This window comes from Bos indicus x Bos taurus, chromosome 6 (genome assembly GCF_003369695.1).
Source record: "Bos indicus x Bos taurus breed Angus x Brahman F1 hybrid chromosome 6, Bos_hybrid_MaternalHap_v2.0, whole genome shotgun sequence".
Classification (NCBI taxonomy): Eukaryota; Metazoa; Chordata; class Mammalia; order Artiodactyla; family Bovidae; genus Bos; species Bos indicus x Bos taurus.
In genome coordinates, this window is record NC_040081.1 from 61,624,535 (window position 1) to 61,649,527 (window position 24,993).

General features: G+C 41.2%; 1 protein-coding gene and 1 long non-coding RNA gene across 6 annotated transcripts in view; one reads left to right on the forward strand and one right to left on the reverse strand.

The window, feature by feature from the left end:
* Window positions 1–18,130, reverse strand: part of ATP8A1 (ATPase phospholipid transporting 8A1) — a 239,355-nt gene extending 221,225 nt beyond the window's left edge. For 4 of the 5 annotated variants that reach the window (XM_027544393.1, XM_027544391.1, XM_027544394.1 and 1 more), the window contains exon 1: window positions 17,775–18,129. In XM_027544393.1, coding sequence (XP_027400194.1) covers window positions 17,775–17,823 — 49 coding nt within the window. In that variant the 5' untranslated portion in view covers window positions 17,824–18,129. Of the gene's footprint in view, window positions 1–17,774 lie in introns of all 5 variants that reach the window. The other variant, XM_027544396.1, reaches the window with a different exon arrangement.
* Window positions 18,131–18,301: 171 nt separating this feature from the next.
* LOC113894246 overlaps window positions 18,302–24,993 on the forward strand; it is a 31,625-nt gene continuing 24,933 nt past the window's right edge. The window contains exons 1-2 of the long non-coding RNA XR_003511523.1: window positions 18,302–18,787; window positions 19,724–19,792. This is a non-coding gene — a long non-coding RNA (uncharacterized LOC113894246). The remainder of the gene's footprint in view (window positions 18,788–19,723; window positions 19,793–24,993) is intronic.

A 24,993-nucleotide genomic window follows, 5' to 3' on the forward strand; every position in this document is an offset into this window, starting at 1 on the left:
GGCTGGGGGATGGCTCAGCTGCTGTGAACGCTGTGGGGGTGGTGTTAAAGAACCCACCAAGACTGGTTAGGCAAGACAGGCTCAGAGAAAAAAAAAAAAGAGTCAGCGGCAAAAAAGCACGGAAGGCACAGTTGCCTTCGGTTTGTCAGGATGTGGCTCAAACAGGAGAGAGAAACCTCCACTAAGCAGATTATACCGTGATGTATGAATGCCAGCAGGTGGGCTGCAAAGACTTCAAAGGCCAAGCTCAGTGCTGGTTGACATTAAAGGATACCTACATATGTGTGCAGCTGCCATCAGCCCTACCCAGTTCACAGGCAGAACAAGAATGATGAGAGGCCAGATTGCTTCAGGATGCTTCAAGAACCTCCTGACACCAGAAATAAAAATCACCCAGTGCAGAAAGAGCCCCATAATGCAATTCCTGTGCCTCCAAATGCTACCACCACTAATTATAAATATGAAATCAGCCCCTTAGGACTTCCCTGGTGGCTCAGGGGTTGAGAATCCACCTTCCAATGCAGGGGATACAAGTTTGATCCCTATTCGGGGAACTAAGATCCCATGTGCTGTGGGGCAACTAAGCCCATACGCCGTAACTACTGAGTCCTTGTGCTCTAGAGCCGGCACTCCTCAACAAGAGAAAGCGTATGTGCTACAACAAAGAGCCAGCATTCAAAATAATGAATAAATTAATAAACATAAAAAGTAAATTTCCTCCATGTCTTTAAAAAAAAAGAAATCAGCCCCTTAGATCTGCTGGAGTATCTGTGGCCATTGCTGAGCAAAGTGCAATGGGCCTGGACATGGTAATAAGAAAACTCCATGAGATTTCAAAACCATGCCAGCATGTTAAAAGTTCAGCTTCCAAAATGTGAACAGCTTGATCTTATCCCTATCACTCACCAGATGCAGATTCAAGTAACATTTGCTTAGCATCTACTTTATAGCAAGTGTTTTAATTTTGCACTCTGAAAGATGTTCCTGCAGTGTGGAATACCTCGAGAGCCAAAAGAACACAATGATGACATAAAGACTATTCTCATCAACTCTGATTATGGAGTGAAAAGTCTCTGCAACAGAATGATCAGTTCCAGAGAGATGAATCCATAGAGTTCCTAGGTGTCCAAAAAAACAATAGAGTGACCAGTTCCAAAGAGATGAATCCATACTGCTCCCAGATGTCGAAAATGCATAGAAACAAGGAATAGGCCCTGAAGGCAATGGCACCGCACTCCAGCACTCTTGCCTGGAAAATCCCATGGACGGAGGAGACTGGTAGGCTGCAGTCCATGGGGTCGCTAGGAGTCGGACACGACTGAGCGACTTCACTTTCACTTTTCACTCTCATGCATTGGAGAAGGAAATGGCAACCCACTCCAGTGTTCTTGCCTGGAGAATCCCAGGGACGGGGAGCCTGGTGGGCTGCCGTCTATGGGGTCGCACAGAGTTGGACACGACTGAAGCGACTCAGCAGCAGCAGCAGCTCAGCTGGTAAAGAATCCACCTGCAATGCAGGTTTGATTCCTGAGTTGGGAAGATCCCCTGGAAAAGGGATAGGCTACCCACTCCAGTATTCATGGGCTTCCCTGGTAGCTCAGCTGGTAAAGAATGTGCCTGCAATGTGGGAGAACTGGGTTCAATCCCTGGGTGGGGAAGATCCCCTGGAGGAGGGCATGGCAACCCATTCCAGTATTCTTGCATGGAGAATTCCATGGACAGAGGAGCCTGGAGGGCTACTGTCCATGGGGTTGCAGAGTCAGACACAACTGAGCAACTAAGCATAGTACACAGCACAAGATGCTAATAGTTCTGTTTACTGAATTTCTAAAGAAAACTAAAAGAAAGGAAGACAGAGGAAGGAGATCGAATTTAGGATAAAAGCAACCCTCTTTACAAAAAGAAAAAAAAATGTATTGCAACATACTTATTTTGGCACATGTGGATCTTCCCACTCTTTTCTAAGATGCAAGGAGGTTTTTAGTCCTTTATCCCAGTGTTTTCTATTTTAATAAATGGTGCCATCATTTTGGGTTTAGGGCCCCAAACCTGCAACATCCTTAACACTCTACTTCCTACCCACCAATAATCTGTTAGATCTACCTTCAAACTATACTATAAATCTGACCACATCTGACCACAGATACCTAGTAGTTCAAGCCACAATCACATTCTTTGATCAACTTCTACCGCCAAGATGAAATCAGAATCTCTTGGGGCAAATTCCAAGGATCAGCTATTTTGAAGCTCCTCAGAAGATTCCAATGTGCCCTCGGGCTTGGTCTACTCTCTAGCCAGGAGACAGATGATTTATGGGTAGGTTTTATTGTATTGGGGGAAAGTGAAACAGGAGTCTTAGAGGGGTTATATGACTTGTCCAAGGGCACAGAGCTCAGAAGACCCCAAAGTCAGATATCACTCCAGGCCCTTTGGGAGCCCTGAGTGCCTTATTTCCTTTTCTGTCCAGTCAATTATTTACAGAGCAGTACCTTAAGACACTCAGGGAAGTGGGGCAGCACTAAGCTAGCTAGTCTCCAGTTTCATTTGTGTCACACAACAGATGCACTCTACTCTTTAAGTGGCTACTATGTCAAATAGTTGGGTACCAAACGGGCTAAAGACACATGAAGTATAAATAGGAAAGATGACGATTCTATTAGTTTGAGTCAATAGAATTATTTTAAAAAGATAATTCCAGCTGAATAAATGTGAAAATGTCTGACATCTTATAAAGAAAACTAACAAACTATCAATTCAAACTGAAGACCTTGGTATTCAGACTTAGTTAAAATTAAAACATAGGAGAGCAGTTCACTCACCCGAAAGTCACTTAATAAGATCAAGAGGAATTCAGCACAGTACCGGGGGAAATTAAGAGGGCCTTCTTCCTTCTTTGCTAATTACATTCACTTAGAAGTCAACAAAAGGCCAACCCATGCAATGATTCTTTCACTGAACTTTAAACCAGAATACACGAACGAACTGCCATCTGGGGTTAAACTGAGCCAGTGATTCAGAACTCCATCCCCCTCCTCCAATCAAATTCTGGCTTCTTTTTAAAAAAAGATTTCCATCTGTGGAGTACAAGTAACATTAGCACCTAAAAAAGAAAAGTCTAAATGCAGAAACGATAACGATAGAAGAGAATTTTTAAAAAATCCCACAAAGGTTGGACACAATACACTTGACCTAAGGCACAATAGGGGCTTAGTTGGTGGCTCAGGGGTAAAGAATCCAACTCCCAATGCAGGAGATGCAGGTTCAATCTCTGGTTGGGAAGATACCCTGCAGAAGGAAATGTCAACCCACTCCAGTATTCTTGCCCGGGAAATCTCATGGACAGAGGACCTGGCAGGCTACAGTCCATGGGGTCGCAGGAGTCAGACACAAATTAGTGACTAAATAACAAAACAAGGGACTATGGAGTTTGTTTTCTACTCCTAGAAGTGTGAAATCATCATCATCACATCCTGAAGCCAGACCCCAGCACCCATCCAGGAGGCCACAGAGAAATCACACTGGCTACATTAAGAGTTTCAAAATGAGCTTCGTTTCAGAAACCAGGGAAAGCAGGTAAATTGGGGTTTGTGCTAAGTTTCTGTTTTCTTTACCTTAACCTGTAAAAGATCTATTAACACCAGGGTGAGATAAATTAATAACTGTAGACTAAAGAAAATAAACCCCTTGAAAAGAAAGTAGCCACAGAAGTTTTGGAAATTTTTACTGATTTGTTAAGGTATTTCTTCCAGGTGCAAATAACTACACACATGTAGGCTACAAATATAAGGTGAATAAAGAGATGAAGCACAACACACTAAAAGTAAGTAGGCTAGCAAAAACCAGAAATGACATTGCAGAGAGGCTCATATTCATCAAGCTCCCAGAGTAGATATAGAACCAGCTAAAAATAAACGGGATGTGTTTTCTCTTCATTTGGTTGTACTGAATTGACTATTTAATTCAGAATTTTAAAGAAATTCTTCAAAACCAAATAACTGAGTAACATCATACAAGCTTTATCATTTCTGACAGGTGAAATTTAGAGAAGTGCAATTAGACCCATTAAGTAACTGGGCAATAGACAAATTTACCCCCAAAAATATCCATATGCTCTTGGTTTCTTGGCTGGCAGTCTATATGACTTTATATAATCTATTCTTCTCTCCACAAGCAAGGAAATTCAAAGATCTACATCAGTATTTTTCAACACTGTTGGACATCAGAATTATCTGGAAGATACAATATCAATGCTTAGTGCATATGTCTGATGGCCCAGACTGATTCCATTGGTCTGGGGTGAGTCCAGGCATCCAATTCCCATTTGATTCACTGTGAGCCAGGGTTGAACACCACCGATGTACACTTGACCGTGAACCTGCTGACATCACACAAGCTTCCCACTGCCCTGACCACACTAGACACACTCTACACTAAAGACGGCAGAGTCATTCTTTCTCAAGTCATTTCTCTAACCCTTACTCGCAACTGTGGGAAAAAGGTTATGAAAGTTGAGTGAGTCCACCTGAGAACATTCATCATATCCATTCTGGCATCAGAGTGGACTGAATCCAACTTAAGCTTAAGGTATAAAACAGCACGTCAAATTTGGGTAAAATCTATAGAGAGAGATTGGTTTCATTTCTTTGGTCAGGGAAGGACAGGGCCTGAGTTTAAAAATGAAAGTAGAATGAGACAGACTAGAAGGGGAGTAGGAAGGCTCAGCTAGTCATTGCAATGACAGTGTGGTATCACACTGTCGCACTCCAACATGGGCAACAAGCTTGTCCAGAAGAGCTGGCCGAGAGTACCGAGGGGGAAAGTGAAAGCAAGTGATACTCAGAGCCCCTGGCAGCTGGCTTGGCACCTGAACTCCTCACCAGGGCAGAGTCCTAGAGTCTAGGGTCTCTTCTCTCAGACAGGCAGGGCCCTGAGTACTGGAGCTCTAGTTGCTGCAACAAACAGTCAGGGTCAAGGAAATGGTGACAGGGTGGTTCAAGCCACATCCTCAAAGTGGTAAATTAGAGCTCCTTGAATGTCTCCTACTGCTAAGGTTTTCTGGACTGGGGTAGGGCTAAATCTACATGGGGGTGAGGGAGGGACAAGGGGAAAAGATGGGCTGCAGATGCTCGAAGGAGATTTCCTCTACAAGTTGGCTTTAAGACCAGAGTTAGCCACAGAGATCGACGCTAATTAGAGAAGCTCAATTATTCTACACTGGTGTCAGAACAAACCCTCTCTCTGATTCACCCTTGCAAACCAGTTTTCTTGCTTCATTCATGAAGATTAACCTTGTATTCTAAATAGGTCTGGCCCACTAACGTGGTTTCCTGGTTCAGAGCCTCGATTGACTTTGACCTTCTTAGCAACAGTCTCCACCTAAGCTGCCACATGACTAACCCAGTCTCGTGAAGTACAACCCTGAATGGATCAAGACAAGTCGTCTTCAAAGATGGGCTTAAGCAAAACAATGAAGAGGCTCAATTCAAAACAGCCAGTTACCTTTGCCCAGTTCATTCAATGTGTAAATAACCCAGTAAGCCATATTTGTTAGCCCCTTAGATTAACAAAATTGATGGCAACAATGTCTATAAAGGCAAACTACCCAAAGTTACTATCCTATGCACACACATTTCATGTTAACATTGAAAAGAAAACTAACAGGAAGGTCCTGGACAGTGGTCTTATCAGATCTTTTTAAAAAGAATTACATTTAATGGGTCCAAAACAACAGGCTTCAAACGATGCCATGAGGAATTTACATGAAACCTCTAAACTGCCATGAGGGCTGTGTCACAAGCAGTATTATTTAAGCACTAACACATTTTGTGAGCTTTTATGAGGACATTTGAGAAGGCCTTCTGTTCAAAGGAAGTAAGGCTTAATCTCTACTTAAGAGAGCAGTATATATCTACACATGTACTTTTAATAAGCTTACTTTGAGCCATCATTTCTGTTATAAAATTTTATGTTCTGAAAAACTCTAGTAAATCCTTAAGTCCAAGCTAGAGAGAGAATCTGGAGCTGTGCTGACTAGCACAGCAACCACAAGCCACATGTGGAAACTGAGCGTGTGAAGGGGGCCTAGTTTAAATTGAGATGTACTGTAAATATAAAATGCAGAGCAGAGTTAGAAACCAGTACAGAAAAGAATGCCAGCTATTTCATTCTTGATTTCTATATCACAGTGAAATGAGATTTTGGATCTATTAAAGAAAATATATTATTAAAATTAATTTCACTTATTTATTTTTTTATAGTGTAGCTACTAGAGTATTTACAAGTACATATGTGCCTAGTGCTTGTGGATCACTTTATTTCTCTCAGTGCTGATCTAAGATCTGAATGTCAATTTGATAGGAGTAGATTTTACAAAACCATTAGTTAAATCTTAGCTGGTCTAAATTCTGACCTCTAACCCTAACAAAAAGGATAAAAAAGATCAGTATCTTGGCTATTGCGTAAGGGCCATGTGAAACCTTAGAAGCAGTGAATTGGAACCCAAGTACCTAAAACTTCAGCACATAAAAATGAACAAATCTTACTGAAAAAATAATGTAATCAAAATATACTTGATCAAATCTGATTATAATTGAAAACCTTGTTTAAAAATACCTTATGATGTATAATTTTAAAACCTATGGAGATGAAAATTAACTGAAAAACTATTTAAAATGAAAGAATTCAGACTGATGGTTAGTTTCAAAATCAACAGCTTCTACCTTACATATTCTGCAGTCGTGAACAAAAACATGATTTTAGAAAGGATTCCATTTACAATATCTTCATAAAACATAAGCTATCTAAAGAACAAATCATTAAAACGGATAGGATTTATTTAAGAAAACTCTCCCCTCTACATAAAAGAAAAACCAATAAATAGTAAAACTAAGCTTAAATGACTCAGTATATGAAAGATATGAGTTCTCTCAATATAAATTTATAAAATGCAATATCAATAAATATTCCAACACATCAACTTTATTCAATGATGCACTCATTAGTTCAAGTGGAAAAATAAGTATGAAAGTAGCCAGAAAAAAAGTTAGAGGAAAGAACAGTGATTAACGTAATAAAGGAATTAGATAGAAGGAGCCAGAACAGACCAAAACATAGAAGAGAGGGAGAGAAGAAGGGGAGAGACTGACTCCAACCATGACTCAACTATGTATGTAAATTTAGCATATAAAAGAAACATCTCAAATCAGTGAGGGGAGAACAGATTATAAAATATACGGTTATCATGTCAGATAGATAATAAATTGAGAAAAAAATAAAATTAGACCCCTACCTTACATCTCACAACAAAATAAATCCCATAGGAATTACACGTGTAACTGTTTAAAGGTGAAATCTAAAAGTATTAATACTAGAAGAAGAACATAAGTGAAAAATAATCATTATCTTGACATAAGAAACATGACATTAAGCCAGAAATTTTAAGAAAGAAATTGAACGATTATACTTTATAAAAATAACCATGTACATGAGAAAACATCAAAAAAGTTAAAAGTTTCCTATTAACAGGAAAAACAGTTCATGTCAGGAGCATATGATAAGCTCTTAAAATTTAATACAAGACAATCTTCATAAAGGAACTTACAATGAGTAAACAATTCAGACAAAAATAAAAATAATTACTAAAACCAGTCAAGATGTATTCAATCTTATAAGTAGAGCAATGCAAAAGTTTTTTTTTCTGCACTGCATATTCAAAAGGATAAAGCAGACTATTCAGCGGTGGAAAAGGAGTAGCAGAGTAGGACCTCTGGTTTATTTTCAGTGATGGTATAAATGTGAATCATCTTTTAACATTCTTTTGCCATTATTAAAAAAAAAAGATACATACTTTTGCACCAGTAATCCCTTTCCTCAAAGAATTTTCAAAGAAATAATCAGAAAAGTGTACAAAGATATATAAAGATGCTTATTCAAAAGTGTTTTTTTTTTTTTTAATACATACTGGAAATGACCTACATGCCTACCCACAGAGGATTCCTTAGTTAATTATTATACAATAATAATCTATAATGCTAAGCTGCCATAAAATACATGATCTATGCATTCAACAAATAATTATTGAGACTTCCCTGGTGGCTCAGATGGTAAAAGTGTCTGCCTACAGTGCAAGAGACTTGGGTTCGATCCCTGGGTTGGGAAGATCCCCTGGAGAAGGAAATGGCAACCCACTCCTATATTCTTGCCTGGAAAATTCCATGGACAGAGGAGCCTGATAGGCTACAGTCCATGGGATCACAAAGAGTCAGACACGACTGAGTGACTTCACTTTCACTTACTAAGTGCCAGGCAGTGCTCTAGGCACTGAGGATTTAAATAGTGACAGTAGAGACAAAAAATTCTTTCCATGGTGAAGGTGGTCAAAAGTACAAATTTTCAGCAACCTAGATGTCCATCAACAGATGAATGGATAAAGAACTTGTGGTACATATATAATGGAATATTACTCAGCCACAAAAAGGAACACATTTGAGTCAGTTCAACTGAGGTGGATGAACATAGAGCCTGTTATACATAATGCAGTATTCTTTCATTGCGTATAACAGAATGACAGAACAAATATTGTACATTAACACACATATATGGAGTCTAGAAAAATGGCACTGACGCACCTATTTGCAGGGCAGGAATAGAGACGTACACATAGAGAACCCAAAGAAAGGCAATGCCAAAGAATGCTCAAACTACCGCACAATTGCACTCCTCTCACACGCTAGTAAAGTAATGCTCAAAATTCTCCAGGCCAGGCTTCAGCAATATGTGAACCGTGAACTTTCAGATGTTCAAGCTGGCTTTAGAAAAGGCAGAGGAACCAGAGATCAAATTGCCAACATCTGCGGGATCATCGAAAAAGCAAGAGAGTTCCAGAAAAACATCTATTTCTGCTTTATTGACTATGCCAAAGCCTTTGACTGTCTTTGGTCACAATAAACTGTGGAAAATTCTGAAGGAGATGGGACTAACAGACCACCTGACCTGCCTCTTGAGAAACCTATATGCAGGTCAGGAAGCAACAGTTAGAACTGGACATGGAACAACAGACTGGTTCCAAATAGGAAAAGGAGTACGTCAAGGCTGTATATTGTCACCCTGCTTATTTAACTTATATGCAGAGTACATCATGAGAAACGCTGGACTGGAAGAAGCACAAGCTGGAATCAAGATTGCCGGGAGAAATATCAATAACCTCAGATATGCAGATGACACCACCCTTATGGTAGAAAGTGAGGAAGAACTAAAGAGCCTCTTGATGAAAGTTAAAGAGGAGAGTGAAAAAGTTGGCTTAAAGCTCAACATTCAAAAAAGTAAGATCATGGCACCTGGTCCCATCACGTCATGGCAAACAGATGGGCAAACAGTGGAAACAGTGTCAGGCTTTATTTTTGGGGGCTCCAAAATCACTGCAGATGGTGACTGCAGCCATGAAATTAAAAGACGCTTACTCCTTGGAAGGAAAGTTATGACCAAACTAGATAGCATATTCAAAAGCAGAGACATTACTTTGTCAATAAAGGTCCGTCTAGTCAAGGCTATGGTTTTTCCAGTGGTCATGTATGGATGTGAGAGTTGGACTGTGAAGAAAGCTGAGCGCCGAAGAATTGATGCTTTTGAACTGTGGTGTTGGAGAAGACTCTTGAGAGTCCCTTGGACTGCAAGGAGATCCAACCAGTCCATTCTGAAGGAGATCAGCCCTGGGATTTCTTTGGAAGGAATGATGCTAAAGCTGAAACTCCAGTACTTTGGCCATCTCATGCGAAGAGTTGACTCATTGGAAAAGACTCTGATGCTGGGAGAGATTGGGGGCAAGAGGAGAAGGGGACGACAGAGGATGAGATGGCTGGATGGCATCACCAACTTGATGGGCGTGAGTTTGAGTGAACTCCAGCAGTTGGTGATGGACAGGGAGGTCTGGTGTGCTGTGATTCATGGGGTTGCAAAGAGTTGGACACGACTTAGCGACTGAACTGAACTGAGTTTGGGGTGATTTTTACTGTCCTCTTGACATCTCTGCAGTATGAGTTTTTTCCCAATGAGCAGCTGTTACTTCTACAGTCAAGAGAACAAAACTAAACTCTGTCATTAAAAATAAAGTTCAGAGTTATCTGTTTATCTGACAAAAGCTGTAAGTGCAAGAATACAGCAGTGAACAGATAACGCAAAAAATCACTCCCTTTTCAATGGTCAGGTTCCAATTAAGAGGTATCAAGTAGGTCTGATTATAAGGCATCTGTAGATCATCTTGTCTTTATTTAGGTCACAAGATTCATTTAAGTCAATCCTACTATGCCCTAGGCAATGTCCTCAGTATATCAGTAAAGAAAAAAGACCAAATATCCCTGCCTTTAGGGAGCTTACTACTCAGTGGATAAGAACATTGTAAGATGTGGGTTCCAGGGAGTAGTGAAGAATGAATCTGTTGCCTTTACAACATTCACACTGTAATGAAATTATGTGATTAGAAATCCAATATAGCAGCAAATATTTCATTAACTTCAAAAGCACAGTCTTTATGTATGCAAACTTTCCTTAAGCCTATAAGGTCGGTATGAACTGATTCAGTTCTCATTGTTTTTGAAATTATATAAGTGAAATAAAAGAATAATGTACTAATAGATTAAAAAGACTAAAATAATTGTTTTGCCACACTTAATAGCTCCAGGATTACACTAGGCAAAATAACATGTTTCGGGAATTCCCAAATATTGACCACATAAAGCATCACTATACTCACATACCCACTCAGTGAAAGAATGTCATGTCAGTTATAAATCTATAACTCATTTTCATGATTACTAAGGAATCTTTCATTCGCTATACCTTTCTATCCCACCATCCAATTAGCTGGCACACAGCAGGTGCATAATACATGCTTGTTAAAGGAAGAAAGGATCTTAGCCTTCTTTTACCTGGACAAATGAAATAGCCTCCTAAAATTTTCTTTTTAACAATTTTTATACAAATTACCTCCATGCTCCTTTTGTTACATTTTAGGTAAATAAAATGTAGTATTTTTTATAATTACAAACATTTTAAAGGTGCCATTTACACAGGCCAGTTTAGGAAAACAATCCCTAGGACAACTTCTAAATTTATCACTTGGTACATGTTTTACATAATCAAATGAATGCCTTACATTTTAGCTTTATAATATTCAACAGTGTAAACCACAAATCACTGGATTGTGGTTGTTGTCGTTCAGTTGCTAAGTCAAGTCTGACTCTTTGTGACCCTAGTGGATAGGTATGTGGTGGTTTTTTTCTTTTGGTGTGTATTTCCTTAGTTTTGAATAATGGCCATTATTTTGTAAATCATGAGCTCTAGAACACCTCTTTTAATCAAGCCAAAGCCTTTGACAATCTGACAGTGACAATGCCTGTCAGCTGCCTATCCAATAACAACTTTTCCTTTTTCTTTTCATAATAAAACACTAAGTGCCAACTAGGAAACTCCAGCTTTCCTTGCAGAAGCGAGCCAATGCAAAGTAACCATTAGTCTTTGCGTGGTACTTTCAAGAAAAGCCTCTGGTCTCACACTCTTCTTCACTTTTCTTCGGACCTGGAACTCCTATACACTGGCTGGTACCCCAGCAACCAGATTATGCCTTTAAGGCAGTTATACACTTAGGATGATGAGGCGGAACGGCGTAAGGAGCCCATGTCCCTTAGGACTTTATTTGGTGGGCACAGGTGACCTGGACTGTCTTCATGCTAGTTTTACACCGAGAAAAATTCTGTTTTGTGTAGACCACTGTTATTTCAGTCCCTGTTTCTAGGATTTTTAATGCTGTATTTAGAGGCCTATTTTGGAGAAGGCAATGGCACCCCACTCCAGTACTCTCGCCTGGAAAATCCCATGGACGGAGGAGCCTGGTAGGCTGCAGTCCATGAGGTTGCTAAGAGTCGGACACGACTGAGCGACTTCACTTTCACTTTTCACTTTCATGCATTGGAGAAGGAAATGACAACCCACTCCAGTGGTCTTGCCTGGAGAATCCCAGGGACGGGGGAGCCTGGTCTATGGGGTCACATGGAGTTGGACATAACTGAAGCGACTTAGCAGCAGCAGAGGCTTATTTGATTTAGCTGCAGTAAAAGTGAAGGGACATATGATTCTTAGTCTTCTGCATTATTTAGCCTTGCTTTCTGGCAAACTCATCTACCAGGGTTTCAAGTATTATCTCTGAACCAGAGATTCTGATTTGCTTTTCCCCACATCTAACCTCTCAATTTCAAAGTATCTCAAAACATGTCCATTTGGATGTCCCTCAATTGCTTCAGAATTTGAATTTATGTCTTCTCTTACTATACTGAAACTCTTTCTCAGTTTCCTTATCTTTTAATATATTTTCCCAGTCCATCAGGTTCAAGACTGTAAAGAAGACATCCTTAAAATGTGTTTCACCTACAGGTGAACATTCCAGCAGGTCGTGAAGAATGCAGTCCCATGGCAGATCTACTGAACAGATCTTCATGAGGCAGCTCAAGAAACAGTAGTGTTGATGAGATACCTGGGATCTTGTAAACATTAAAGTCTGAAATTATCGCTTGAGAATCTCCTTTTATTTTAATGTTTTTTTTGTGGTATATTCACTATATCACAATGTTCTATGACATGACCTTAGTCACCTCATTTCCTACTATGTTCCCCTTCTCCCCCCACCCGCCCGCCACCGCATTCCTCTAACACTCCTAACTCTCTCCTGCCTTGGGGCCTTTGCCTGGAACCTTCTTCCCCCAGATTCCCAGCAGGCTTAATCCACCTCCTTCACATAGACTTTTCAATGAAGGCTAGCCTAACCAACCCATTTAAAGTTGCAATTCATCCACCAACCTTATGCATCCTACCTTCTCTTTATTTGTCCCATAGCACTTATCACATAACAAAGTCTATAACTTGCTAACTTCTTATGTTTGCTTTCTCTCTTGCCTCACTAGAATCTTAGCACCTCCAGGGCTGGGCTTTTTCTAAATTCTGTTTGCTCACTGATTACTTTCAAGTATGGTACTTGAAATTGCTTGAAATTTCAAGAATGGTACTTATAGGAGTTCAATAGATTATCTGTTAAACAAGATAATGATTTATTGAGAAATAGCTCTAATTCCTCCCTTTCCTGTCTCACTGCTCCACTCCAATACTAATCCTGGTCTTTGTCATTTTTAGACCTTAAAATACACACACACACACACACACACACACACACACTAAATAGTCTATTTACATTTCCTACAAACCATCCAACATACTTTGGGGATGTCACTTCCCTACAGTGATTTGGCTCCTAACTGGCCCTTTTGGAATTATCTTACTCTGACCTCATGCTTGAATGAGAACTGGATTAGAAGAACTCTAAGATCCTTCTAAAATATTTGATTCAAACTCCAAATGACTCATCCTGGCATTTAAAATACTCTATAATCTAGAAGTGTTTATTTATCCAAATGTACGCTCTATTTCTTCTCAGTTTCCCTCTGTTCCTGGCCAGTTTAAGAACTCTCAGGTAAGCCATAGTCATGTTCAGCACTTTTTCAGTTGGTTACTCTCTAACCTCAGCGCCCTCCTGACTACTGAACTAGATGCCATTATCTTAGAACCTTGGTACTCACACTATGACTTGCAGGTCATCACCCAGCATCACCTGCGAGCTTGTCAGAAATGCATCTGCAGCCCTCCTCATCTAGAAGCTGCATCTAACAACATCCGCAGGTGACTGGTACGCACCTTAAAGTCTGAGAAGCATTGCATGAGGACTCATTTCAAATTATTTCTCAAGGAGTGTTTCCTCGCAGGCTTCAGGTTCTTATGTCTGATCTTTCACAGCTCTTTGTTACCCATAGCAAGCACACTGTTCAATTAATAACATCCCCTCCTAGACTATTTCTTATTTCATAGATGTTCTTTCTCCTTGATTTGGTTGTAAATAACCTGCACACAGAGCAGCCATGCATCTGGCCAATCTGGTTGCAGGGAATAGAAACCCAGTCAAATCGCTTAAAGGAAAAATAAGAGCCTGTTCTAAGGCTACTCCTTGAATTGGGAAAAAAAGAGTCCAGGGCGGGGAGTGGGGGAGGTGGGCTAGAGACGGGCCGCCCTCTCTCAGCATCTGTGTCTCTCTGCCTCATTCCTTCCATCCAGGCCAGTCTCTCCTATCTTTCTGTGTTCACATGCACACTTTCTACTTCCTCATACCAGCAGCATCCACACAACCTAAGACAGCCAGCCATTCACTCCTCCATTAGCCTATTCTCCTCTGCCCCTTTCTGCTTCAACCTTCACTCTAAGTCTCTAAGCTCAACTTTTCCCATGGGAGAGATGATCACCACAAAGCCTTGGCTTTTAGAGCCAAAACCCAAGGTTACAAGTGTTGAGCCACCTATGGATTGTCTGCTCTTTGTCAGAAGCCTACTCTGGTCTGACCCACTGAAGCCAAGGAGGCTGCAGTTCAGGACAATGCCATCAGGCAGCAGGAGCTGTCAAAAGAGACTATTCTTTAGGAAAGAAAAGTGTGGGTAGAGCAGGCAATGAGCCACATCGCCAGCCCACAGTGTCATTATCGATGTCCTCACCACAGTCCCAAGCCAAATGCTGAGCACATAATAAAATGACCAACCAATATGGGGGAAGGGTCATTCACCAACTGCCACTATGCCTCTGACAGTGTACCAAGCACCTCAATCACCTGGGACACAGTTTCATCAACTATCAGATGGGACCATCTTCACCAACCTTCAGGAGTGCTGTAAGGTCCTATAGGGTAATCTTTGTAAAAATGCTTTGAAAAATATACATGTCAATCAAAAACAATACTGTTGCCTCTCAGATAAAATCCTCTCATACAGTAGAAGTTTCACACAGTTTTCCGGTCCTTTCTCTTTTCCCATTTCACACGATATGGAATCCAGCAATTGCTATTATTTGAAAGCACAATCCCAACTATTACCACTATACTTTCATACCTTCATGGCTCACTCAAATGATGATTAAGAAAATTCATTCATTATTATCAAAAAGACAACAAATAACAACCGTTGGTGAGGGTGAGGAGACAAGGGAACCGTCATGCATTTGTTGGGTAGAAATGTAAATTTATGCAGCCACTACTGAATGTAGTACAGAGGTTCTCCAAAAAATTAAAAATAGAGCTACCATATGATCCAGCAATTTCACTCCTAGGTATTTATCCAAAGAAAACAAAAACACTAATTAGAAAAGATATATGTATCACTGTGTTCATTGCAGCAACTTTTATAATAGCCAAGATATGGAAGCAACCTAAGTGCAATCAATAGATGAATGAATAAAGATGATGCAGTGTGTGTGTATATGTGTATATGAATATTACTCAGTCATAAACAAAAGAATGAAATCTTGCCATTTACCACAACATAGGTGGATCTAGAGGGTATTATGCTAAGTGAAATAAGTCAGGGAAAGACAAGTGTTGCATGGTTTCACCTATATGTAGAATCTATAAAACAAGTGAACAAACATAACAAAACAGAAACAGTGTCATAAATACAGAGAACGAACAGGTGGTTGCCAGTGGGAATTGGTGTGGGGAGGGTAGAGAAATAGGTGATGAAGATTAAAAGGTATGAACTTTCAGTTGCAAAATACATGAGTCTTGTATATGAAATGTACAGTGAGGCAAACACAGTCAATAATTATGCAATAACTTTGTATGTGGACAGAGGGTAACTAGACATTATGCTGATCATTTTGAAATATTTAGAAATATCAAATCACTATGTTCTGTAACAGAAACTAACATACTCTTATAGGTTAATTATACTTCAAAACAAACAAACTCAGAAAGAAGATGAGATCGGTGGTTACCAGAGGTGGGGTGTCAGGGAGAGGGTGAAGGTAATCAAAAGATACAAATGTCCAGTTATAAGATAAATAAATACTAGGGATGTCATGCACAACATGATAAATATAATTATGTTTATATATGAAATGTTAGAAGAGTAAGTCTCAACAGTTCTCATCATAAGGAAAAAATTTTTTTCTGTTTCTTTAATTTTGTATCTATATGAGTTGATGAATGTTGACTAAACTTAATATGGTAATTTTTCATGATGGAAGTCAAATCACTATGTCATATGTCATAATGCCATATTTCAATTATAGCTCAATAAAACTGGAAGAAAAAATAAAAGAGAAAATTCATTTCACTCAGAAATGTAAAAAAAGAATGCACACATTTTTCACTGTGTACATTTAAAGACACTGTGCATCTAAAAGGTGCCCTGTATAATTTTCATTATATTACAAATGACAAGAAGTATGTATGAAATTCCTAAGCAGGACACAGGTTTTCTGACTCCTGTGTGGCCTTCTCCCCAGGGACGTCCCACTGAGCATTTCCAAAGTGCTGTAAGCAGAAAATCAGAGCTATGAGGGCCCCAGTTTTTGCGACCCCATGTACTTTAGTCCTCCAGGCTCCTCTGTCCATGAAGTTCTCTGGGCAAAAACACTGCAGTGGGTAGCCATTTCCTTTTCCATGGGATCTTCCTGACCTAAGGACTAAACCCAGGTCTCCTGCATTGCAGGCAGATTCTTTACTGCCAGAGCCACCTTGGAAGCCCTTTAGAGCCCAGAGGCCCCATTTTTAAAATAAAGGCTCAGAGGAGGAAAAATAATAAAATGGCCCGTCTCAACCCCCTGCAATCCAATTCTCCTAACTTCTATAGCTTTTTTCCTATAATCATTTTACCAGTTGCCAAACATTAAAGGGTGGAAAGGGTGGGGGTGAAGGATGGACACCAGTGACCACAGCCAAGTTCTCAAAACAAGTTATGAGAACCTGAGCCACCCTTTGCAGGATTCAAGTATGGGTTTATGGGAGAGAAAAACAAAAGAAAACAAAGCTCAAGATCTGTACAGTCTTGGCTTCATCATGAACAACAACAACAAACAAAAATTTACCAACTGACGGCCACATGCTGGGCAGGATGCTGAGGGCTCCTCAGAGGATGAAGAGTCTCAGCCCTCCAAAAGTGTATTTGCCTTTACCCTCGGGCATCTGTTGCTCATTGCTGACAAGTGTAGTCATTCAACAGCTGGCCCTGGGTGGAGCAAAGAAAATAACTTCCACCTTGCTAAAAAGTCAACTCAGCTGGCCAAAGTGCAGGTATCAGGTAAACGGAAAAACAAAAACAAAACCTCGGAATGGAGCTGGGTGAGACACCGCTGCAAGAGGCAGAACTGCAGAGACTAATGCACAGCACCCGCTGAGCGCCCAACCCCAATCAAGGCTCCTCCCGCTCCGAGTGGCGAGGGGCTGCGGATCAAACGATCTTGCATCCTGGGAAAGGCAATTTCAGTTCTCGGGGTGTCGTGATGTGGGGGCTGCACAAAGGTGGGCGGCGGGTTGGGGATCTGCAGCCCTAGAATGGAGAAGCAGAGTGGAGACCTAGAGGTTTGTGCGATACTGGGGAGGGAGGTGGGCAGGGCGAGAGCGCAGAGACCGAACAGTCACGCTGCGGCGTATAAAGAGCCGTGGGGATCCCACCGAGGACAACAATTTCGGGGCTCTGCAGCCGCGAAGGGGTCTGAGAGGGCGCCGAAGACAGTGCAGGGAGAAGGGTTCGCCAGGGACCAGGCACAACAGCCAGACATTCCTGGGGGAAGGGGTGGGACGGGCATCTCTTCCCCGACATACACAGACACACACTCACACCGCCCCACTCTCGGCTGGCTCCGAGTCGCCTCCGCGCGCGCTCCGCACCCAGCCCGGCGCTGCGGCGGCCACTTACCCTCGGCTCGGGACCGGATCTCCGACACGGTCCTCCGCATGGTGGGCATCGCAGCAGCCGCCGCAGGTGGGTCCTTAAACCAGACCCTGCACCTGTCACGGCGCCGCGCGGGCGAGGAATCTGCCTTTCCTGCGCCGAGCGATCAGCAGCCGCGCGGGCCCTGCCGGCCACCCAGGGCAGCGCCTCTGCCGGGAAAGGCCGTCGCACACCTGCGGAAGGAGGAAGAGACCACGAAGGTGTCAGTGTCCGCAGAGCCCAGCGAGATCTGCCAGCAGCCGCGCAGGGGGCGGCTCGGCGAGGGGCGGAGCTCGGGCCCCGGCGCTGGCGCCGGAGGGGGGGTCGTCGGGGCGCGCGCTCACTCGCTCCCGCGGCAGCGCGGCGGAGAAGGCGGGAGAAGGGTGGGGTGAGACCTGGCTGAGCCTTTTGTCGCCCCGCCCCGCTTTGGACTGTACCACCTGCGGGGCCGGACCGGGGAGCTGAGGGTTTACTCCACCCCGGGCGCCCTCTTTCCACCCCGTGACTTCGGCTCTTCCTGTCCTTCCTTAGTAGCTTTCAGATTTTTCCAAGCCTTGGCCAAAGAGAAAGGCTGCTCTGGCTCCTTCATCCTTGCAAATATTCTTTGCCACCCTCTGGTTTTAATACCAGTGGGGTCGCCCGTGGTCCGGAGTGTGGGTTTGGGTCTGAGTAGGCAGGAGAGAGGCTAAAGGCGAGAAAGGAATTGGGCGCCCATGGCTAACCTCCAACCTGAGCGTTGGAAGGGGTCTGCGTGCTCGCCGCCTGGGTGGAATTTTAGCCTCCCTCACCGCCAGCAGCCCTCGCGGCCCGAGTCGCACCTGCTCTGTCGTCTGGTTCACAAGCAACAGGCTCTGAGGCCGGGGTCCCAGGGCGCTGATGGCTCCTCCTCCCTACGGTGCTCCAGGCCGGCCTGCCAGTGGCCCGGTGCCTCTCGCTAATGCGCGTTCTGCAGCCTGACAAAGCTCTGGACTTGGCATAAAATCCAACTATTGGGCCAGGTGCTTCAAAACAGGACTTTTTTGGTTTGAGTTTTTTTTTTTTAGTCAAACCTTCAGGAAGTTGGGAGCAGTCGTTTTACCCAAAAAAGGGAAGAGACATCCAAATATACAATCCATGAGTACATTAAATTTTATTTTGCTCCATATTCTAGAAATCATCAACTCAGTGGACATGAGTTTGAGTAAGCCCCAGGAGATAGTGAAGGACAGGGAAGCCTGGCATGCTGCAGTCTATGGGGTTGCAAATCGTCAGACACGAATTAGCAACTGAACAAATCCTAGAAATAATCGTAACCTCATTACCTTTTATTTTATATACAGAGATCTGTATTAACAAGTTATCAAAAGAAGTGTGATATTTATTGCTGATTTCATCTTTTAGATGTAAGGTTTTGTATAGATTCTGGTGAGCGGCTAAAATGGCAAGAAAGGAATAAATTGTTAGAAGCTCCTTGCCCTCTTCTTCCAGCACTGGGTGCAAGAGGGCTTTACATGGAGTATTCTACTGTAAATTACTTTCAGGTACTGAAGGGAGAGATCTGGAAAGGTCTAAACAGAGATAGAAGTGATTATTCCCAAGCCTTAAGAAAAAAGAAAATAAAACTCTGCTCATAGCATCATATCTCTATTTGTGGTATTTTTTCTGCCTCCTGCAGGTAGCATTTGCTAATCAGAGCCCTACCTTTCATTAATTCTGAATCAGGCAGTCAACGCATATTTGTGAAGAACTCACTCTAGTTGTCTCTGATTCAGAGACTGGGGTTAGAACAAAGAAAATATAATTCCAGTGTTCATGAAACATTGCAGGGTAGAGCAGGACTCAAAGGTGTCTTTTTCAGTGATGGTGTTGATCTGCAAGTATGGTCTTCTAAAAGTAAGAAATGAGCACACAGCCTTTTTAGGACAGTTAACACTGGCCCTTCTTACTCTTTCCAGGTCCAAGATGTTGTATAAAGGCGACTTCCCCTGTCTCAGTGAACACAAATCTGAAAAAAAATTGAAAAGGTAAGTACAACAAGGGAATAGTTTAAAAAAAGAAAGAAAGAAAGAAAAATCAGTTCTAGAAGTTAGTGAACAGAAACCTGAGAAGAGGCAGTGCTTTTGTGATTACTGATTTAGGTGTAATTTTATATAAAGCCAGAACCAATTTTAGTCAAAAATTGTGCACAGCAACATAATAGTATTTGATTTATGAGCAATAACCTTTGTAATTCCTATGCACCACCAAATGAAGTTCAGTTCTTATTTGTAAATAAGTTCCAGAGATTACCTCTGTTTTCTGTAGAACAGTCTGTTTTATATATGTCTGTGTGTATGTGTGCTTCCTCTTAACAACCCATAAGCAAAGTCGATACGGGAAATAAGTCTTTCATACAGAGAGGAACATTGCATGACCTGGTCAATAGCTTACCATGTGTCTTTTCCCAAGTTATGCTATCACTTTACCCATAATAGCAAGATTACCCTACCTAACTCATTTCTGTACAATTCATTTCTGATTACTAGACATTACACATGTTTTTATTGGTTCACACCCTGATTGAAGTTCAATATTGTACTAACGGCATATTTGTGTATGTGCATTCAGCCGCTCAGTCATGTCCAACTCTTTGTGACCCCATGGACTGCAGCATGACAGGCCTCCCTGTCCCTCACCATCTCCTGGAGTTTGCCTAAGTTCATGTCCATTGCATTGGTGATGCCATCCAGCCATCTTGTCCTCTAATGTCTTTCTCCTTCTGCCTTCAATCTTTCCCAGCAGTGGGGTCTTTTCCAATGAATCAGCTCTTTGCTCAGTTCAGTTCCTTTACTCAGTCATGTCCAACGCCTTGTGATCCCATGGACTGAAGCACACCAGGCTTCCCTGTCCATCACCAACTCCCAGAGCTTACTCAAACTCATGTCCTCTGAGTTAGTGATGCCATCCAACCATCTTATCCTCTGTCATTCCCTTCTCCTGCCTTCAATCTTTCACAACATCAGGGTCTTTTCAAATGAGTCAGTTCTTCACATCAGGTGGGCAAAATATTGGAGTTTCAGCTTCAGCATCAGTCCTTCCAGTGAATATTCAGGATTGATTTTCTTTAGAATTGACTGGTTGATCTCCTTGCTGTCCAAGGGACTCTCAAGAGTCTTCTCCAACACCACAGTTCAAAAGCATCAATTCTTCAGCACTCAGCTTTCTTTATGATCCAGCTCTCACATCCATACATGACTACTGGAAAAGCCATAGCTTTGACTAGACAGACCTTTGTGGTAAAATAATGTCTCTGCTTTTTAGTATGCTATTTAGGTTGGTCATAACTTTTCTTCCGAGGAGCAAGCGTCTTTTAATTTCATGGCTGCAGTCACCATCTGCAGTGATTTTAGAACCCAAGAAAAGAAAATCTGTCACTGTTTCCATTGTTTCCCCATCTATTTACCAAGAAGTGATGGGACCAGATGCCATGATCTTAGTTTTCGAATGTTGAGTTTTAAGCCAGCTTTTTCACTCTCCTCTTTCACCTTCATCAAGAGGCTTCTTAGTGCCTCTTCACTTTTTGCCATAAAGGTGGTTTCATCTGCATGTCTGAGGTTATTGATATTTCTCCCAGCAATCTTGATTCCAGATTGTGCTTCCTCCAGTCTGGCATTTCATATGATATACTCTGCATAAAAGTTAAATAAGCAAAGTGACAGTATACAGCCTTGACATACTCCTTTCCCAATTTGGAACCAGTCTGTTGTTCCATGTCTGGTTCTAACTGTTGCTTCTTGACCTGCATGCAGATTGTTCAGGAGGCAGGTCAGGTGGTGTATTCCCATCTCTTTAAGAATTTTCCACTTTGTTGTGATCCACACAGTCAAACACTTTGGCATACTCAATAAAGCAGAAGTAGATGTTTTTCTGAAACTCTCTTGCTTTTTCTTTAATCCAGTGAATGTTGGCAGTTTGATCTCTGGTTCCTTTGCCTTTTCTAAATCCAGTTTGAACATCTGGAAGTTCTCCATTCATGTACTGTCCAAGCCTAGTTTGGAGAATTTTGAGCATTACTTGGCTAGTGTGTGAGATGAATGCAATTGTGCAGTAGTTTGAGCATTCTTTGGCATTGCCTTTCTTTGGAATTGGAATGAAACTGGATCTTCAGCTTCAGCATCAGTCCTTGTATTCAGGGTTGATTTCCTTTAAGATTGACTGGTTTGATCTCCTTGCTGTCAAAGGGACTCTCAGGAGTCTTTTCCAGCACCACATTTCGAAGGCATGAGTTCTTTGATGCTCTACCTTCTTTGCGGTCTGCCTCTCACAACGGAAAATCGCCACTGGAAAGCCATAGCCTTGATTATATGGATCTTTGTCAGCAGAGTGATATCTCTGCTTTTCAACACACTGTCTTGGTTTGTCATAGTTTTCCCGCCAAAAAGATGTTCTTAGGAACACCGAGAATTAAGGATTTGCCCTACTTGGGAGGAACTCATAACTAACTAGGCAACAGAGGCATGCTCACTAAATTATACTTCATAATATACCTAAAAGTGCTTTGGGAACTCATGGCTTGAAGGTAGTTGGAGATGTTCCTGTGAACCCTGCTTCAGATTGAGAAGGAGGAATGCAAAGTTGAATACTATACTACCATGGAATACAGATGCTGGACAGGGCTGGCTGTTATACTCTAAATCCTTTTGGAAAAATACAAAATAATTGGGTAAATTAGACTTAACATTTAGATAATTATTTCTTTTTTGGGGTATTAGTTCTAGAAGGTCTTGTAGGTCTTCCCAGAACCGTTCAACTTCAGCTTATTCAGAGTTACTGGTTGGGGCATAGACTTGGATTACCATGATATTGAATGGTTTGCCTTGGAAACGAACAGAGATCATTCTGTTGTTTTTTGAGATTGCATCCAAGTACTGCATTTTGGAGTCTTTTGTTGACTATGATGGCTACTCCATTTCTTCTAAGGGATTCTTGCCCACAGTAGTAGATATAATGGTCATCTGAGTTAAAGTCACCTATTCCAGTCCATTTTAGTTTGCTGATTCCTAAAATGTCAACGATCACTCTTGCCATCTCCTGTTCAACCACTTCCAATTTGCCTTGATTCATGGACCTAATATTCCAGGTTCTATGCAATATTGCTTTTTACAGCATTGGACCTTGCTTCTATCACCAGTCACATCCACAGCTGGGTGTTGTTTTTACTTTGGCTCCGTCTCTTCATTCTTGGAGAAGACTCTTGAGAGTCCCTTGGACAGCAGGGAGATCCGACCAGTCCATCCTAAAAGAAATCAGTCCTGAATATTCATTGGAAGACCTGATGTTGAAGCTGAAACTCCAATACTTTGGCCACTTGATGCAAAGAACTGACTCGTTGGAAAAGACCCTGATGCTGGAAAAGATTGAAGGTGGGAAAAGAAGGGGATGACAGAGGATGAGATGGTTGTTGGCATCACTGACTCAATGGACATGAGTTTGAGTAAACTCTGGGAGATGGTGTGGACAGGGAGGCCTGGTGTGCTACAGTCCATGGGGCTGCAAAAAGTCAGACATGACTGAGCAACTGAACTGAATTATTTCTTTTACTTTAAAATGGAGGTTAAGATATATCACAAAATTCTGTCTAGTCAGAAACCACCTGATTATTGTAAGAAAATATCTTGTTACCTTTGGTACATAGTTGATATATTGATTCACTGGATGGTGAAGATATTATTATGGTTAAGATATTATTATGATATTATTATGGCATGGTTAAGATATTATGTTAATTGGAATTTATGTTATTGGACTTGTAAGCCCTTTTCCTCAAAGCTTCCCATCTTGATTGCTGTTTTTCTGTCACCATCCCTTACATGCATCAATAGCACTCCAATGCACTAATATGTTCTTTAAGCACAGTTTTAAAAATATGTCTTACTTCAAGCCATGTTTCATCTCCATCTATGCTGCTCTTATACAGGCCACCATCATCACGCCCCTATAGTAGTCTCCTACTGATTTCCTTGCTTTTACTTGTCACCCATTCATAGTTATTATTTTAAAACAAATGAATTAAAAATTTTAATTCCTTTGAAACGCAAATGAATTTATGTCATGTCTTCAGACTTCAGTGGCTTCCAATAGCACTTGGAATGAAACTCAGGCCTTGCCTGCCTCTCAGGCTCATCTCCTTCTACCTCTTATTTGGTCATTTGGGCTCAGATTATTCAGTTCCTGCCCCCCTCCCTCTAGCCCCACCATAGCTGGTATTGAACATGTTCCCCAGTGCCAGCCACCACCACATTGCCTTAGTCTGTTTTCCTCCTAGCACTTATCTCTGAAGTTTTCTTGTTTGTTGGTTTCCCTGCTTATGATAAATAGGCGTTGCTCTATTCTCTTATTTATCACAGTTTGTCTAACTGTAAGAACATTGCCTGTCTGTCATGTGGCTCAGGATCAACAAATATTTGTGGAATGAATGAATGTGCTGGAAAATGTGTGTACTGTGAATGATCTGGTTCCCTAACATTGGAGACTGGAAATAAGTCAAAGAATAGGTAGTATTTTATTTGAATAGGTAATAAATTATACCCTTCACAAGCATATATACTGGAATATATTACTTTGTCATGAAATGATTTAGAACATATTTGCTCTGACGTACTTGACACCAGAAAACATTTCTGAATACTATATTGACCTTTGTTAAAAGCAAGTGATCAAAATTTTAAAACAGTAGACTGATTGGAGTAGCTTGTTCTTGCTGGACTGAATAACAAAACCCATATAACACTAAGATGTACATTACTCCTGTTTAAATGAAATAAAATTTAAAATATAAATTTGTTTTATATAAAAAGACTCAATAGAAAAAATTTTTGAATATTCTCTGGTACACTTAAATTAGTGTTTGATTCACATGTAATTTTTTGGAAAAAAACGTTTACTTACTGAATTTTTTCTCAAAAAGTAAATGAGCATTCAAGACAAAACAGGCCTTGTATTGAGATCTTGAATTCAAGCTTATTTCAAACTGATAAGAGGTTGATTAAATGGCCTGATTTCTACTTTAAAAATTTCTATCTTTCAAGAGCCAGGAAGTGAAAATTAATGTTTAATTTAGGAGTAGTGTTTCTTTTCCAAAAGTTAACAAATTTCCAATAATGCTGAGCGTTTATAAAATATTGTCAAATATACTTCGTTGATAATACATTTAGAGTGGCATTTTTGTAAATTCTGACATTTTTAA